The following is a 16,868-nucleotide window of genomic DNA, read 5'->3' as shown; positions in this document are numbered from 1 at the left end:
CACAGTGACCACAAAAATTCTGTTCAATCTCCAGCGCCTGGCTGCAATACTTTAAGCACATCTGGTGATGTCATCCATCAGGTCCGCAGCAAGACGGGTGCACTGGGTGCCCGCGCATACCCTAGGATCGGGGGTGCCCGCCCCCCTTTCGGCCGCGCTCCTTGCCTTATTCCGCACAACCCCTGCACCTTCTATACTAAACACATTTATGGTCTTGAATGTATCTGGGCTCTTACATGTTGATGGTGACGTTAAATGCTTGATTGCCAAATTAAACATTGCATGGCCCAGTGGCCCACCCAAAGGACCATCAACTGTGCTTACCGTCAACCGTCAGCCGTGCTTACAAGAGTTCCTCTGATCGTCACTGCGATCTACTTACCCACGTCTTTCCATTGACAACAAACAGGCCAGTTCTGTTGGAGCTCAAGGTTATTTCTTCACCATATTTAAGGGATGCGATGAGAAATTTTGATGGTCAAAGTTGTCGCTTCGATGGATCTTGGATTGGATTCATTTTGTGTCACGTAGCGTTGGGTCACCAAGTCGCTTAGTGGAAATTTACGTCGTAAAAGTTTACGTCGAAACTAGACCGTGTTCTCCGACGAGTACCAGTTTAAAAGCCGACATTTCATGCATTTAACACGTGTATGCACTGAGTAATACGCCACCAAAGACATCTTTGCCGTGCGACCTTCCAAAATGCCTGAGGCTCAAACCCGTAGACCGTTCATCTGCATGTGTTGAAATTTTACGAAATGGATAGTTCGCTTGCGATCTCCTGTTGTACACATTGTCGTTCAAACATGAGGGATGCGGTGCTATGTAACTGGTCGATCTCATAAGCACGCCGCATGACAGTTACCTTGGAGTGAGCCAATGGGACAGTCAGTCCAGACGGGTAGCTCATGAGCTAATGAGTTGTAAAGTGGCGAGGGCTTACGAGTGTGGAGCTACCACCCCGCCCTGCCCTCCAGTACAGGCACCGTGAGCGTCAAACCGACAGATGTCACAAGCGCTGATTGGCGACTCGAGTCAAAACATTCCGTCGCTGGTTTATTGCTCCCTCAGGGATGAAAGGAGGGTCACTGCCATCGAGCCTCAGCCGGGACGCCTGCCGACCTGTGCGGTTTTTAAGGGACCCGCAGGGCTGCATTGCATTCAATTTCCATGGGTATGCGCCAAAGTAACTTGATTGTGTATTCGGACCAAAGACACAGTACACGTCTATCACATGTTATACAATCGATCGGCACCAGATGTATTTCTCCCCAGAGTACGTAAACGCACATAAAACCTTGAGCCTTAACCAGCACATTTCCTGCACCTGTACGGTTTGAGAAACACAACAAAACCTTGGCCCGCGGGGGCAATATTATTTTCAAGTCTTAAATGGGATGTCGAAAGTAACTGATTGCGTATTCGGACCAACTATGCACACGCATCTATCACATGTTATATAATCTGTCTGCACCAGTTGTATTTCTTCCCCAGAGTCACGTAAATGCGACTAAAACAGTAAGCAAGTCCTTATCAAAACCAACATTACAATGGGAGCTTGACGTGACGTACAACACTTCATTGTAACACTCTGTCATACGTTGATCCCCAAAGGCACCAATTTATCAGACACGACCGGTCAGATCACGAGCGCGGAGGCGACCCGAGCTTGCCTATGGACATCCACACAGCCAACGCTGATCACGCTCACCTCAGGGAGCAAAGACAGCAGCCGATCGCATTGGGCCAGCAATTTCGCCTTCGCTTACCACGGCTGAATGTGACAGCATGCCGCGAGAGCGTCCATGCGTTCTGCGCACTGCGCCAGCGCAGACATGCTTCACGCGGAATAAGGGGGTGTCGAGACCCGCCCCGGTGCGAAGTCGGCCGACCGCCCAGTCCGGACGCGGCCGGCCGTCACAGCCGTCTCTCGGTGGGCGGGGCGGCGCCGGCGCCCTCACCGACGCCGCCCGCGCCGTCACAATTGCACGAGCCGGCCGCTTCTGGCGGCGCTCACTGCTGCAGATCTGTTGACGAGGACTAGCTGGGAACGCCGAGCGTCGGGGCGCCGGCGGCCGCGGCGACGGCGGCCGGCCCCGGCGGCCGACGGAGGTCTGACGACCGGACGTGCCGGGTCTGCCGGGCCCCTGCCGACCGGCTCGGCCCCGTCTCGGCACCGACGCCGGCCACGTCGGCAGCCAGCGGGCGCGGTTGTCGGCTACTGCGCGTCAGGCCAGCTGCTGGCTCCGGGCGCGCTCGCCGCCGCCGGCTCATCCACTGGGTCGTCCCAGTCGTGTCGTTTGGACGAGTCGTTATACACGACCAGTGTCTGCGAGAGAGGACGAGCGTTTGTTGGGGAACGGGGAGTGTGCCTCGAGCCGCGGGACGTGATGCTCTCCGAGCTACGAGTGGGGACTGGAAACTATCTGTAGCGACGAGGGCGGGCGAAGGCTGCCCATGCAAAGAGCCGTGCGCGCTAGCAACAGGTCGGCGCACTTAACACTGACGGGACACCTGCACTAGCGGCGGCGAACACTCCTTGCGCCCTGCACGTCAAAACACGCGCACTCATATCATCCATGGTCACAGACGCGCACATAATTTGAATCGCTGCCATGCTCTCCCATCATTATGCATGCCGGTTAAACACGCATCACCACAACCGAAGCGGCCAAAACCGCGAAACAACGTCAGCCAGTTAAGCCCAAACCGCGAAGCACCCACGCCATCGGACAGTCACCGCAGCAGCGGCAGCGAGCAGGCGGTATCGTGCAGTACCCGCGCCCGAGCCCCAGTTGCGAAATCAGCAAGCAGGCGACGTGGAGCACTCACGCAGCGCTAGCCACGGCGTCCGCTACGGGCCGTCAGCTCTAGCTGCTGGCAATCTCTTCGTACCCGAGCCAGCCCCTGCTCACAGCCTGTTACAAGCGAGCACGACAGGCACAGCCCAGTCACTGGCGGGCTCGAGGTACTCACGCGTCCACGAGCCGAGTCACAAAGGACAGTACAAGTCGAAACAACACGGACAGGGTACGATGATCGCATCTGGCGCGGTTCTTGTCGTCGATTATTAGAAGCTGACAACGTGCGTTGACCACCAGGCGTGCAACCGCGATTTCTTAAACGGGGCGGGGGCCCAGTGCGGTGGTGTCGTCCCTTAGCTCACCCTGACGTTTAAACTATGCTTCTTTTGCACGACGAATTTGCATATAAAGCACATTGGCCGAATCAAGAAGTGACAGTGGATAAACGTAGTGGTAATTGTACGGTAGATAATGCATCTAATCCCACTTGAAACACACCGCTATGGGAACTTACAAACAATCAGGACGGTAGAATACTTAATAAGTTTAGATATGTGCTGCAGATGCATTCAGTGCCAATTCCGCCAGCACTTGTATGTTTTTAAATAAGTGCCAGGTTATTTCACGTGAGTGTCCTGGGGATCAGATATTGGTTATGTACCGATTGAGGCTGCCACTACATTTGTACAATTTTAGTAGCTTTTCCAGGTGGTCCTCAGGGTTTCAAAGCGAATTTTCTCATCATTTATTATAATGCTCTTACGTTCCGATCAACAGCCCAAAGACTAACTAAATTAGAGGACGGGTCACTGGATACCTGGACTCGCCCACGCCGCACCCTTCCTGACCAAATACAGGAAATGTGCTAACAGGCTCGTAGGAGTGCAGTCATGATAAAGTCGTCGTGAGTCGCTCGCCGAGGTCGGCACGCGCTCCGAGTGCCGCAGCCTCTCAGGACGGCTCGAGTAGTGATTGAGGGCGAGGTCGGAGCTGCCTGAGCCAGATCAGGCTATGGTGATCAAGGGCGAAGTAGGCGCCACCTGAGTCAGACAGGCCAGGCGAACTGCGATGATGACGCCCGTGATCTCTGCACTGGCTACACGCTGTCATCGCGTACAACACAGACTACCTGCCAGCTGCGTGGCATGGGACAGTGCCACGGGACAAATTCTCAGAAGACCAGCCTCGTGAGACCAGCCTCGTGACGGGGCACTGGGAGTACATTCACCGACACGGCACGGTCCATAATCCCATCAGCTGTCCGCTAGGCCCCACAGAGCTTGTCTGGTGTACACTCACGTAGCCACGGAAACCTGTCTCCGATTACTAAACGTACCAAAACGACAAAGCGACTGCTACGCCCCACTGAAAAGCGTACTACTCGCTGCATGGTGACATGAAAAGCGGTGAAAGCAGGGAACGGGCCAAACGCATAGCTCCAGAGTACAATAAGCAGGATACAATGGAATGCACACCAGCAGGAATAATGAGGTTTTATTGTCATTAGATTAAAAACAAGTTAACGGGTATCAAAATTGTTTCCCCGGTAACTACGTCATCCCATGCCATTAAAAACACCTCCAAAAACCAACATGATACAGGTAATAGAACATCGTAGAGATCATAAAATAATTGCAGACGGACCCAACACTGTGGTTACGAATGATTTCGAGAAGCGGTCGTAAAACAGGTTCAACGAAACATACAAATGGACACCTGGTGCAGTGAGAATTGAATTTCGTGAGAAAGAGATATGAGAAACACGTGCAGGTTGATTCGATTCGTTGAAATATTGACAACATGCAGCCATCCGCTAATCTCATACGATTAGCGGATGGCTGTCGGAGTTTTAGCTGGTGGTAAAGGAGGTTTAGCTGGTGCACCAGGTAAAACTCCTTGACGGGTTAGCTGGCGTTGGGCGCCCTGCCACGAGCCCCTCTGAAGACCGGTCTCCCCATCAGTCGGGTCTCGCCAGCTACCTGAAGACGGCGCCGCTTTGTCCACCTGCTCACCCTGATGCGGTCGAAGCCCGGGCCGCCAAACACGCCGTACAGCAGCGCCGTGAGGTAGCCGATGAAGCCGATGTAGAACAAGCCGTATAGCGCCAGCAGCAGGTCCACCCACCACACGGCCGGCAGCGTGCTCTTCACGTAGTCGACCACGAAGTAGACGTTGATGCCGACCACCACCACCGACAGGATGCTAGCCAGCACCTTCATGACCCTGTCGGCGTGGCACGCGGGTCAGGGCAGGCGAGGGACGCCTCCTGTCAGTGCGTGGGCGTCGTCAGCGCCGCCGTTCAGCGGCAAACGCGCAGCTTCGAGTCTCGTGGACCGAGCCTGGCACGGCGAAGAGCGGCCCCACTGCTGCTGGTATACTTATCTAAAGCGAAGAGCGTGGAATGCTTCAGTTTCACTGAGCAAATACGCAGCAGTAACAAAGAAGGCCGGCTGCCATGGACACAGGCAAGCGAAGACCACACGTGTCGCTTTTTACAGTCATGGCGAAGTGTTGGCTCGGGATTAACTTAACAAGTGAAATGCCGCAAAAAAGCGAAAAACAAGTTCAGAAAAGCTACTTCAACGTTATCAATGGATAATACCGCGTAATGTGGACAAGCCACGATGTGAACGATAAAAAATGAGAATTGGTAGGTGACAAGCAGTTTCACAGGTAAATCCACACAAACCACAAGGCAGGCCACACGTTGGACGGTAAGACCATGGGAATTGGCCGCGACATGCAATTTCATAGGTAAATCCCGATATCATACGCTGGCGAGCAGGAATGCGGAGGAACCTAGAATATTTGCCGACGCATCCTGATGTTTGCCGTTAGATTGTCTAGCTACACGTATGGCGCGTGCCCTGCCCCAGCACCGTAGCCTAGCCGCGCGGATTGCCCACTAGCAGCAAAAATGAAATGGAAAGCCTAGCGCGCACCTGAAATGCTCATGACAGCGGCGTGGTGCTGAGCAGGGGAGCGGTGATCGGCGAGCATTCATGGTCCAGACAGCACGAAACAGACGACACGAATCAGACGACACCGCGTGGCCGATGGATGTTAATCACTGGACTCTCACTCGCCATCACTTCGCATGCACCGAGCTACGCTCATGGTAATTTCAGCACTGGCACTCCTTTGGAGACAGCAATACAGTGTGGAAATAAAAACGCACACCAGTTTTAAATCATCGGTACGTACGTCGCATCGGCAAACATTCCGCAGGATCACGATGCAAGTCTGCAGGTGGGGACGCCCAGACCCATCCGCGTTCCCGTGGTGGGTGGCGCTCCAACTCACGGGCCGTTCCGGAACTCCCCCATGACCTGCTCCGAGCTGGTGAAGGTCAGCGTGGGCAGCAGGGCGAACGGCAGCTGCAGGCTCATCAGCGCGTTCAGCAGGTCGTTCATGCCCGTCAGGTCCGTGATGTCCTGTCGGAGCGACGACACATGGTGAAAATAAGGGACCTCCAACATGCCAATAGGTACTAGGTGAACGACAACTTGCAGTCACTTAAGTATATTAGGGCGATATTCAACGTTTCAAGGCAGTGACTGGCTTGTCTTGCCATTTGGACTGTCTTGAAGCATCGAGCACTCTCATGATAGATTCTTTTGATTGCTTGGTACTGGCGTTTCGCTGGTGTCTCCTGGTATGCTGAAGGCCAACAATTTTCACCATAATAGTTTATTACGTCAGTGATATCCTCCAAACAGGAGAAAATAAGACCAATCAGCGACAATGCTTGCATACATACGATTATTCAGGGGTTTGTTTATAGCTGTGCATTAGTTAGAAAGCTGCATAACACTGTTTGAAAAGGTTAAAAACATTGGGCCACATTGCCACATTCATTTGGTGGCACCAAAGGCTCATCCAAAGATTTCGATTGGCGCTCGTTGCTTATTCTGTGCGCGCTCAATACGAATACATAGAAAAGACAACACTACAACAAAATCAATATCTAGCCACTATGTGGCGACAATTTGCCATCCATTGCTCAGCAAAGTCTTAGTGTTATTATGCAACGCACGCGTACGACAGCATCGAGTGGAGCGCCGGGTTTAGCGAAAGCGAAACACCATTCTTACGCCTCTGGAAAGCTTGGTTTTTCGTACCTTGTAGACAGCTATGAAAAATGTTGGAAGAATGGCGATGGTACGGGTGACCAGGACTCGCTTCCACTTCGGCCACGTCAGGTTCAGGAAGCCCTGCCAGGCAAGCCCGGGGTCACCTCCAGCGACTTCTAAAGGAATCCATGCACTACGATCTGTTTATTCTCCACACGTAAGTCGAATACCACCTACCACTCGACATCACGCCCTCCCCATCAGCCTGCGCAGGCGGTCGTCACGTGACAGCTGCTCAGTCACCCTTCCATTGTGAACGTGCTGAGCAAGCATGACCGGCCGGACGCCACGTGCCCGCGGTGAACAACGAGTGCCCGTGCCAGCAGGTGCCTGCCTCTGTCGGCGCGCCGGGGAGGGGCAAGTGGGGGGGGGGGAGGGGGGGGGGGGCGCCGCGCAGATTACGCCGTTGTCCAGCACATGACGCCGCCACAGCGGCGGCCAGTGGTTTCCCGCCGGTGCCGTCCTCGTCACGCTCTGGGCCCGCCCAGGGGCATGATGCCGGCAGAACATTCACAGCCGAATATGCGCATGGTAGCCGACCAATTAGAGCATTATGCGAGAGGGCCAAGAGAGTGTGAATTTACCTGATATTTTAGCCACTAAGCGTTGTGAAATGGGACACTGGGACACTGTAATGAAATCAGCGTCATCTTCGTAGCAAACCGTGACAAGTAAAGCACTTGAGAAATTGTGGCAAGACGGGAAAGTTCGATAAAAAGCTCGACAGATTTTAAAAGAAAATACACCTATGGAAAGACATGGTGTTCGGCTTTTTGGTTGTGTCGCATGTTTGCTTTACATTCCAACCGCTTTGACGGAACACTGCGCAACAAGATCACCGCGTAACTCTGTGAAAGGCGTCTGTAATAGACCTGGCATAGATGCATGGTGCCATGATCGTAATGCGACCCAAACGTACCTCCATAACAATTATCTATAATACGAACATTATGCATGTACATGGCGCACGTCTATACTGCGCGCAACACATAAATCCACGCCAAAATGTCGTTCATGCGATGCGCCCCTTGCGTTTATACTTCCATGGCGGCCTGTCTTAGTAAATCCCCGGTGCACCCCACTACGTACTGAGCTCAACACAACTGTCTGAAATACAACCTCATCATCTTCATTACGAACCGTCTGCAGTGGAACCGCTGCGAACATCCCAACTGCCTTACTGGTGCCACGGCCCCTGTATATCTACGGCGATATCTCCGCAAACAACTTCAGAGAGCTGCCTGTATCGCGTCCCCCTTAATGATCACGAGAGCAGCCCAAAGTTGGGTGAAGATAGCGGACTACGCATCTACGCATCCTGTGTTTATCCAACACGGACTGTCCGGAGTCTGACCACTGCTGACCTCCATGACGAACTGTCCGGAGTAGGTGCCGGTCATGGTGCTGCTCTGGCCGGCGGCCAGGATACCGATGGCCCAGATATAGAGGCACACGGCGCCGAACTGGCAGCCGAGGAAGACGCCGCCCTTGAATAGGTCGGCCTCCACCAAGTTCGTGTCGTTCTGTGGCGACGGGCGCGTGGGTTAGGGCATGGCCTGGCCTCCCGCACTCTCCCGCGGGCAGGGCAGGACCGGTGCGACGGAGTCTGTGAAACACAACCTGCACGGCGCGAACTGCCATTCCCCAAGCAGGGGAAACATTGCCGCGCATTATTGCCATCATCTGGAGTCGTCACCGAAGGGCTCCACGGGGTCGTACCGGATTTTCTAACCATGACAAGGCATCCTCAATACGCAGAAGAAAACTGTGGAGCAGCGGGTCACATTCACACAGCACGTAAACGTTCACACTGAGGTGCTGGGTATCACTAGATTAATGTGGCATCAAGCATGTATTTATGGACCACAGGCACAAGCACGTGGCTGTTGGATGTGACACACTTGAAGCGGTGAAGTTTATCGTGACCTAGCACCGAAGGGACCGGGACCTAGGGACCACCAGACCTGAGATATCCAGGCAATCCAGATAGACGAAACACTGCCGCTGCTACGCGATTACAGTGAGTCATCTGTGTCATCAAGTGAGTCATCTCTGATGGGAACGGCAAACTCGAACGAAGACCCTACGCCACTGAATGCTTAAAAGCGAATTGCGCCGAAGGACGACACACTCGCATGGAATGTATTTGGGATAGCCTGCAGTGCATGGGGACGGCATGGCCACTAAAAACGTTGGGGGAGGGGGGGGGGGAGGAGAAACGAGACATTTACCTCGCTTCCTTCCGAGCAGCCGGACAGGGTACATGCTGGTTTTCCGATATTGGGGGGCGGGGGGCAGTTTTGCCGCTGTAACGCGCCATTTCAAAAGTGGAAGCTCAAAAAGAACCCTCGAGAAATTCAAAATTAGAGTGGGACTACTTTTACGCCGGACTTGTTAAGTTACGAGGGACTGTTGACCAAAAATGGCAGCTATTTCCAAGTCACAATGATGGACTATCGTAAAGCGGCCTACGGACTCCAATCGCGTAGAGGCTGCCTAGTCGCTTCATGATAGTGCACATTAGACCCTACTGCATTTTACACACATCGATATCGTGTTGAAATGGGTGTGTCCTTAGCAACGGACTTTACCTCACCTATCCAAAGTAACTCCATGTGTTCACGCTGATGATGGTGGCACAAAAACACCCAAGAAGGAACTCAGCGGATAACCTATTATTTCGAATGTCGTTTTTTTTCAAAGAAGCGAGATGGCTACAGTTCGCACATGCACAAAATTGCGCAAGCTCTCTGAATGTCGTCGGAAAAAGTTTATCTTCTAACAGCAATAATAAAACACTTTCGAGCCATGAGAATGGCCGCACTGAGGCGACGAGCCGGGCTACTTGCATACTGGGGATTCACGACAGCACGGCACATTGAAACGACGCGGCCCCCTTGGGGCCCGAAAGCAGCGGCGTATTCAAGGCGGGGGAGGGGAGGGGGCACCGGGGCAAGTTTCCCGGTCCCTTTATTACATCCTTTTATGTAAGAATATGCATTAGAAGACATGTCGGGAACTAAACTATCAGGGTACACCAGTAAAAACAAGTAGATTTAAAATATCCCAGGGTCTCACACCTATCCCAAAACTTTTGCGTCCATGCAACGCGCTAGAACCTATTTTTAATGGAGCATTATTGCAAAATCTTGCATACGGCTCTGCTCACCGCCTAAATCGTCACCTAAACCGGCGCGCTGTCAGTGTCCACATGCTCACAAATACGACGCGCTTCCGGTGCGCACAGGCTCACCGGAAAGAGGCCCGGGTAGAGCGAGCTGACGGCATTTCCAGCAGACTCGCAGGTCTGGTTGACATCACTGTTGGTCTTGCCGGACAGGCCCTTGGCGAACACGGCCACGACGAAGACGTTGATGATGAAGGACACGAGCAGCGCGACGCACGACTCGATGAAGAAGTAGTAGTTGGCCTCACGAATGCGCGAGCGGCGCGTGCGATCCACGCTGCGAGACTGAAGCAGACGGGCTCTGTTGCAATGAAGGCCGGCTGCGTGGCCCCGACCAGTCGCTCAGCCAGTGAAAGCTGACACATCGTGGATGGTTCTGTTACACGAGATTGCAAACATTAGGGACCAGTAGGTATATTTGAGGTAGCCCATCTGTGTAGGACGAACAGCTGGAAAATGACGCGGTCAAAAATGACAATGACAAAAAATATACGGTGCAAACGTCAGATAAAATCATACTAAAATGGCCAGCTACCCGACAATCGCATGATTTTTAGTTCAAGTAGACTGAGCATACAAGGCACTGACAGCAATCCATAGCGACTAAAAAACATGGCGACCAACGTGCCGTATGGCGCAGAACAATAGACGGACATCTCAGCTGCACAGCTTCATTGTGTCGTCAGCCTCAGATGCATGCCTAGCCAACAGTGCATATCCCATGTTATCGCAAGGCAAACATTCATGTTGGCCTCCCGGCGAGGTTATATCTCGTAAGTGGAACTAACGGCCACTCTATGCTCAAGACAAACACTTCAAGCATACCGATCAGGGCCCTGAAGATTCGGCCTTGAACATAGATTGTGCAAAAGGTATGATTTGGCGCCTTTTGAGGCTTTATGGCCCAACATATCGCTACGAAGAAGCCACTCCCGGCAAGCACGCGCCAGCCAGCACTTGACCTGTGGTCTGTACCGATAGCCAAGCCCAGGGGCTCGAGCGGCCGGGAAGACCGTGGTGTAAAGTTAAGCACAATGTGATGCCCGCGACCCGCAGCGTCACGCCTTTGTGACGCACGTGAGCCCACCCACGGTGTGGACAAGCGGCAGCAAACGACTCGAAGACGTCTGCCCGCGACACGGCGGAAGACGTGGCTGCCCGGATTGGAGCCGGGTCTTTCAGGCGACAGGTCCTGGCAGTCTCCCTGACAGAGCTATCGAGAGGCCGTACAGGTTATGTAAGTGTTCGCAGCGCAGGTCCTGACAGAGTTACCCTGACTAGTGCCGATGGAGGTACAGTTATGTAAGTGTTCGATGTGCAGGTCCTGACAGAGTTACCTTGACTAGCGCCGAGTGGAGGTACAGGTTGTGCGGCATGATGACGGCGCCGATGATGCCGACGGCCTGCAGCAGCGAGCGGCTGTCGCAGCCCGCGCAGCCCGGCACGAACAGGCCGCGCACCACGTCGGCCTGAGGCGGCGCCGCCACCACGTACTGTAACGGACAGGCACGTGTTGTCAGGCAGGCACGCGTTGTCACGCGCACTGAACCAGGCGAGCGTGAAGCGTGTGCTAGAGCAGACAGACATGTTTTGTAATACATAGTGAGCGAGAAGGAGACGCATCACAAGTACTGGAGACAATGGGTGCGCTTCACAAAACATCGCAGCAAACATGCTCGTTTCAAAGGTACTGGAACTGATGGATACTCGTCACACGTTTGAGGGCAGAATGACAGACCAGTGCACTCAAACTGCCACAGACAGACGCGCACCGTACGCAGAGGAAAACACAGACGAGCACGCAAGTTACACGAATTAGATCTAGTCACGTGCATCAGATCAGGCAGCCATGCCAGCTTAAGAGGTGGGCCTTCTAAAAAAATATTATAATACGTTCCCTAAGAAGGGTAGAGCATATTGACGCCAGAAAGTGTCATTTCGTGGCCATATATATTCCTAGCGACCGGCACATCGCCACTTCCCGCTTTGATTTCGGTCTAAGTCAGAACACCAATATAGAGCAGCAGGGAGAGGGAAAGGGAACCGTAAAAGCAAACGCCGTTGAGAGTACCTAAGAGCACCGCACACTTGCCTCTCATAGGGCCCATGCTAATGCGAAAGCCTTGTAGAATTTGTGTCACGTAACAGCAGAACCCTTGCAACAAGAGATGGAGCATCCTATGAATCAAGAGAGTGCGGCCGAACGTTGTACACCTTTAACTAAAAAAGCGTCTTGGTAAGCCCATCCCTGTAATGGAGCAGGCGGCACGCGCCGCACGTGTCAGAGCAGGCGGACGCGTGCCAAGCGTCCGGCACTAAAGCCTCGTAAAATCAGTTACGACAGAGGCACACAACAAACAAAAACATAAAGCTGTGTGCTTTCAGTGTTTCTGGCCTGTTTTTTAGATGTTATAATTTCACAATGCGGAACAAAGCAATGCGGGGACCAGGACCCCTGACGGAGACGCCGGGTCAGGCCCGTGACGGGGCGCTGGCAGACCAGTATTAACAGGCAGACCGGTATTACAACCGGTATAACCGACCGGTATAACAGGCAGACCAGTATTACAACCGGTATAACCGACCGGTAAAACAGGCAGACCGGTATTACAACCGGTATAATCGACCGGTATAGCAGGCAGACCGGTATTACAACCGGTATAACCGACCGGTACAACAGGCAGACCGGTATTACAACCGGTATAACCGACCGGCATAACAGGCAGAACGGTATTACACTGTGGAAAAACACATGCGGTACGTGCGGTGGCCGAGTTCGCGTCGGTTAAAAAGGAACAGGGATCTCGGGGAAGTACATGTGTGGAGCACGCGCGGCCTTGCTTATCTGACCTAGGAATGACCTAGGAATCCTCTCAAGTATAATCTACAGCAACAACTTGGACCAGATTATACAATCTACACAAAAGACATGAATGCATACCTCGTATCGGAGGAAAAACAGAAAAAAACAGGGACAAGGAGGCCACATTTCACCTCACGGTACATGATGAAAGGCGAAGCAGTCGATACGCCGTTGCCACTTGTTCACAGTAAAAAACTTAGGGGCATCTGATGAACTGACAATAGCCATAATAACTTTCCTCTCATGATAGGCGGCAAAAAGTGTCACATCTGGCTGTCAGTGAGCACAACGCAAACGAGAGAGTGCTATCAACCACTTATTGTGATGGATATAAGACGCATGGCTGCTTGTGTCACAGTTAACGACATCCACAGAAGCATTACCAGCAAGGCGATCGATTTCACAAACATAAGCTACCGGCAATACCGCTTGATCGGCGTCTGTGTGTGAACGCACAGCATGAGGTATTACGCAAGCAGCGTGCGGGTTTAGTGCATTTGTTAGCATCCAAACCCTCGGCTGAGCATCCCTTAACAACGCGGCACATCATCTCGTGCATGGCAGTGAAATAGGCGCAACAATTTCGTGGCCTGCGGGTGGTCATTCTTAAGACGGTTTCTCGCGGCGTCGATGTCAACGCACGAATGCGCATTAAACACACCATCAACGAAATCAGCCACCTGGGCCATTCAAACCCTTCCAGCTCGGCACCTAGCCACCTGTTTCGAGGTAACCTTCAACGGCCGTCTAGGCCTCAATACGCAGGTGTGTATATGAACAGTCGGTCACCGATGTACGCATGGGAAGGGTCTCGGGAAAATGCTCAAGCATTTTTTGTATCTACTACTATCTTGTAGATTTCTTGTATGCACGCTTAAAGGAACACTAAAAGTTGCATTGCTGCCCCCTCGACCGTGAGTGTTTCCCCCCACCCCTCCCTCCTCCCACACACACCACAGTCCGGCACGCAGTGCATCCTCCGGGGACCAGGGAGACAGCAATCCAGCGGTCTCGGGAGCAGCCACAGCAGGAGTTCTGCGGCAGGCGCCACTGCCTTCAGCGCCCTCACTCCCCAGGGCCGCCCGCCACCGCCCGAGGGCCGACAAACAACGGCCGGAGGCTGACGGCACCAATTACCTCGTAGCCGAACATGAGGGCCATCACGGTGATCAGGAAGCCGAAGAAGGCTTCGAGCTTTCTCATGCCGTACTTGTCGACCAGCAGAAATGTAAACGTGTCAGCGATTGTTATCAACACTCCACCCCACAATGGAATTCTGAAACGCGGAAGACAGACAGGTTACACGGCTGACATCAGCGCCATTCGTACGGATGCGTTTTGCAATCCACGAGAAGCAATACGCTATTCAAGTCATGCTGCGCAGTTATTCGTATACGTAGAAATCTTGGTCGGGGATATAAACGGGAATGTGCCAACACTGATAAATATCAAGCTGGGCTCTGCTTAGTCATACACGATAGCGGGCAAAGAGTAAACCAACATGCCGACGCGATTAGCTCAACCGACAGGAAGCAGGTGACGAGAACAATAACGCAAATCCGCCTGCCGCACCCAACAGCTTCTAACCGACGGAGAATCGCCGGTGACTTAAGCTCGCCGCACCGCTCCTCCCCCCCCCCCCCCCCCCCTCCACAATCGCCCCGACACAGCTGGCGCGGCGCGTAAATCGGGCGACGGCCCGCGCCGCCGGCGACGGGCTCGCGCGGCCAGCCGAGGTTAGCTTACTTTTTGTCGGAGAGCAGGTAGAGCGCGATGGATGTGCCGATCACCTCCTGCATGTCGGAGCCGACGATGGCGATCTCCACCATGATCCAGAGCAGATGCGCGGCACCGGGTGGTACTGGCGGTAGCACACCTCGGCCAGGTGCATGCCGCTGACGACGCCCAGCCGGGCGGCCAGACGCTGGGTCAGCAGGCCCAGGATCGTGGCCGACAGCAGCATCCACAGCAGCTGTAACACACGCACAGCAGCGTTCACAGCAGCTGTAATACGCACACAGCGGCGTTCACAGCAGCTGTAAAACACACAGCAGCGTTCACAGCAGCTGTAACACACACACAGCAGCGTTCACCAGCTAATACACACACACGGCGTTCACAGCAGCTGTAAAACACACAGAAACGTTCACAGCAGCTGAAGCACCACATCAACGTCCACAGCAGCTATAACACACCGCACAGCAGCGTTCACAACAGCTGTAACACACACACACCACACACACACACACACACACCCACACACACACACACCACACACACACACACACGCACGCACGCACGCACGCACTCACGCCGCACGCACGACGCACGCACGCACGCACGCACGCACGCACACACGCACGCACGCACCACGCACGCACGCACGCACACACACCACACACACACACACACACACACACACCACACACACACACCACACACACGCATGCACGCATGCACGCATGCACGCACAGTAGCGTCCACAGCAGCTGTAAAACACACAGCAGCGTTCACGGCGGCGGTTACACACACACAGCAGCGACTACAACAGCAGATATGCGCAGCAGCGTCCATCACAGCATGTGACACAGAAAAGGGTTGTAACACACACAGCAGCGTCTACAGCAGCTCGAGTGCACAGCAGCTCCCGCAAAGGCAGAAATACTCCGAAGCATTTACAGATACTGAGAAATACAGTCGCTGAGGCATACAGCAACACTCAAGCAGTGGAAAACGCAGATAAGACGGTAGTATTAGCCTGGTTCGATTGCTCGATTGTGCAACAATGCAAACAATAGTAAAAGTGAATTACTTCTGCAATTGTTTCGATAAGGGCATGCTGCCGAAATATCAACCCAAGTATATCTCCATTCTCCGTTTTTTTTTTTCTCTGAGGAATAAGGCTAATACTACTGTCCCTCAATGTGAATAATATTCTTCGCTAATGCACTGCACTGAACAACTCACAGTGGAAAACGCGGCAATAGCGTCTGGCACAGCAATGGCGCACAGAGAAGCTGGAATACAGCAGTATCGACAACAGCTAGGATACGCGAAAGCTTAAATACAAAAAAGCACCCACAGCAGCTGAAGAATACAGCAAATGGCTACCTGCTGTGCCTAAGGTAGCTGAAACATGCACGAGTAACCGATCAGCCAAGTACGAGTAAGTATGACGGCGCTGAATGCACGGCATCACGAGCAACAGCCGGGGTGCACAGTAATAAATAAAGCGACTGAGATATACAGCAAACGTCCACATGTGAGCTACACAACAGTTGAAATCTGCACTACATTTGGCTGATATTCACTACGGCTAAACATGTACAGTAGATGGAATACTAAAACAACATTTACAGCGAGTGAAAAACACAGCGGATGAATGGAGCAAACAGCGTTCAGAAAAGCTGAACTAGACACCGAATGGAATGTATTGCTGCATCCAAAGCCCTGAATACAGCAGCTTCCAGCTGACCTGAAATGGGAGAAGGCACGCACAAAAGCTGACTTACACATCCATAATACGACATACAGCCCAGTGCCCGCAGCAGCTGGGATACGCAAGGTCACGGGCTGTCACAATATCGAGTGGCAGGCGTTGTCAGCAGTTCAGCATTAGGAACAACTAACCACACTAAGTGCGTCATGCCACGCCGAACTGCTCACTACCCACTAGTTTGCTGAGGCACATGCTTGTTACAGCCGAAAATCCCCAGCGGTTCTCTGGGAATTCTAGGGAAACGACGCGCTAATAAAAAAACATTAGCTCTAAATGGCTGCGCGACAACCGCCGGTTTGTTTAGGCACCGTCCAATACTTAACATGCCCTGACAGATACCATGTCTTCACCTGGCACTTATGGACACGGTTCACACTCCACA

At 53.1% G+C, this 16,868-nt stretch overlaps 2 protein-coding genes across 2 annotated transcripts in view; one reads left to right on the top strand and one right to left on the bottom strand.

Annotated features, from left to right (window-relative positions):
* Window positions 1-2,278: 2,278 nt before the first annotated feature.
* LOC119096458 (protein Malvolio) lies at window positions 2,279-14,827 on the bottom strand. Its single transcript, XM_037219363.1, has 10 exons — window positions 14,734-14,827; window positions 14,125-14,263; window positions 11,462-11,617; window positions 10,191-10,409; window positions 8,302-8,460; window positions 6,926-7,018; window positions 6,108-6,238; window positions 4,817-5,027; window positions 2,833-2,918; window positions 2,279-2,329 (listed from the first exon to the last, which is right to left on the bottom strand). Exons 1-9 carry the CDS (start codon window positions 14,814-14,816, stop codon window positions 2,871-2,873), a joined length of 1,239 nt encoding a protein of 412 aa, XP_037075258.1. The 5' UTR covers window positions 14,817-14,827; the 3' UTR covers window positions 2,279-2,329; window positions 2,833-2,870.
* A 49-nt stretch (window positions 14,828-14,876) lies between these two features.
* LOC119097259 (protein spinster homolog 1-like) overlaps window positions 14,877-16,868 on the top strand; it is a 14,918-nt gene continuing 12,926 nt past the window's right edge. The window contains exon 1 of the mRNA XM_037220307.1: window positions 14,877-14,915. Within this exon, the coding sequence (XP_037076202.1) occupies window positions 14,877-14,915 (39 nt within the window). The remainder of the gene's footprint in view (window positions 14,916-16,868) is intronic.

This window comes from Pollicipes pollicipes, unplaced genomic scaffold (genome assembly GCF_011947565.3).
Source record: "Pollicipes pollicipes isolate AB1234 unplaced genomic scaffold, Ppol_2.1 Scaffold_4295;HRSCAF=5057_pilon_pilon_pilon, whole genome shotgun sequence".
NCBI lineage: Eukaryota > Metazoa > Arthropoda > Thecostraca > Pollicipedomorpha > Pollicipedidae > Pollicipes > Pollicipes pollicipes.
The sequence above is the reverse complement of the archived record's forward strand: the minus strand, read 5'-3'. Positions and strand labels throughout refer to the sequence as shown.

Bases quoted from the DNA above. Each gene is read 5' to 3' on its own strand.
- LOC119096458 (XM_037219363.1), bottom strand. From the start codon at position 14,816: ATGGTGGAGATCGCCATCGTCGGCTCCGACATGCAGGAGGTGATCGGC. The intron at 10,410-11,461 runs GTAACTCTGTCA...CGTCTGCTTCAG, and splicing joins TCCACTCGGCGCTAGTCAAG to TCTCGCAGCGTGGATCGCAC. The intron at 2,919-4,816 runs GTGAGCAGGTGG...CGCTTGTAACAG, and splicing joins CGGGCTTCGACCGCATCAGG to GCTGTGAGCAGGGGCTGGCT.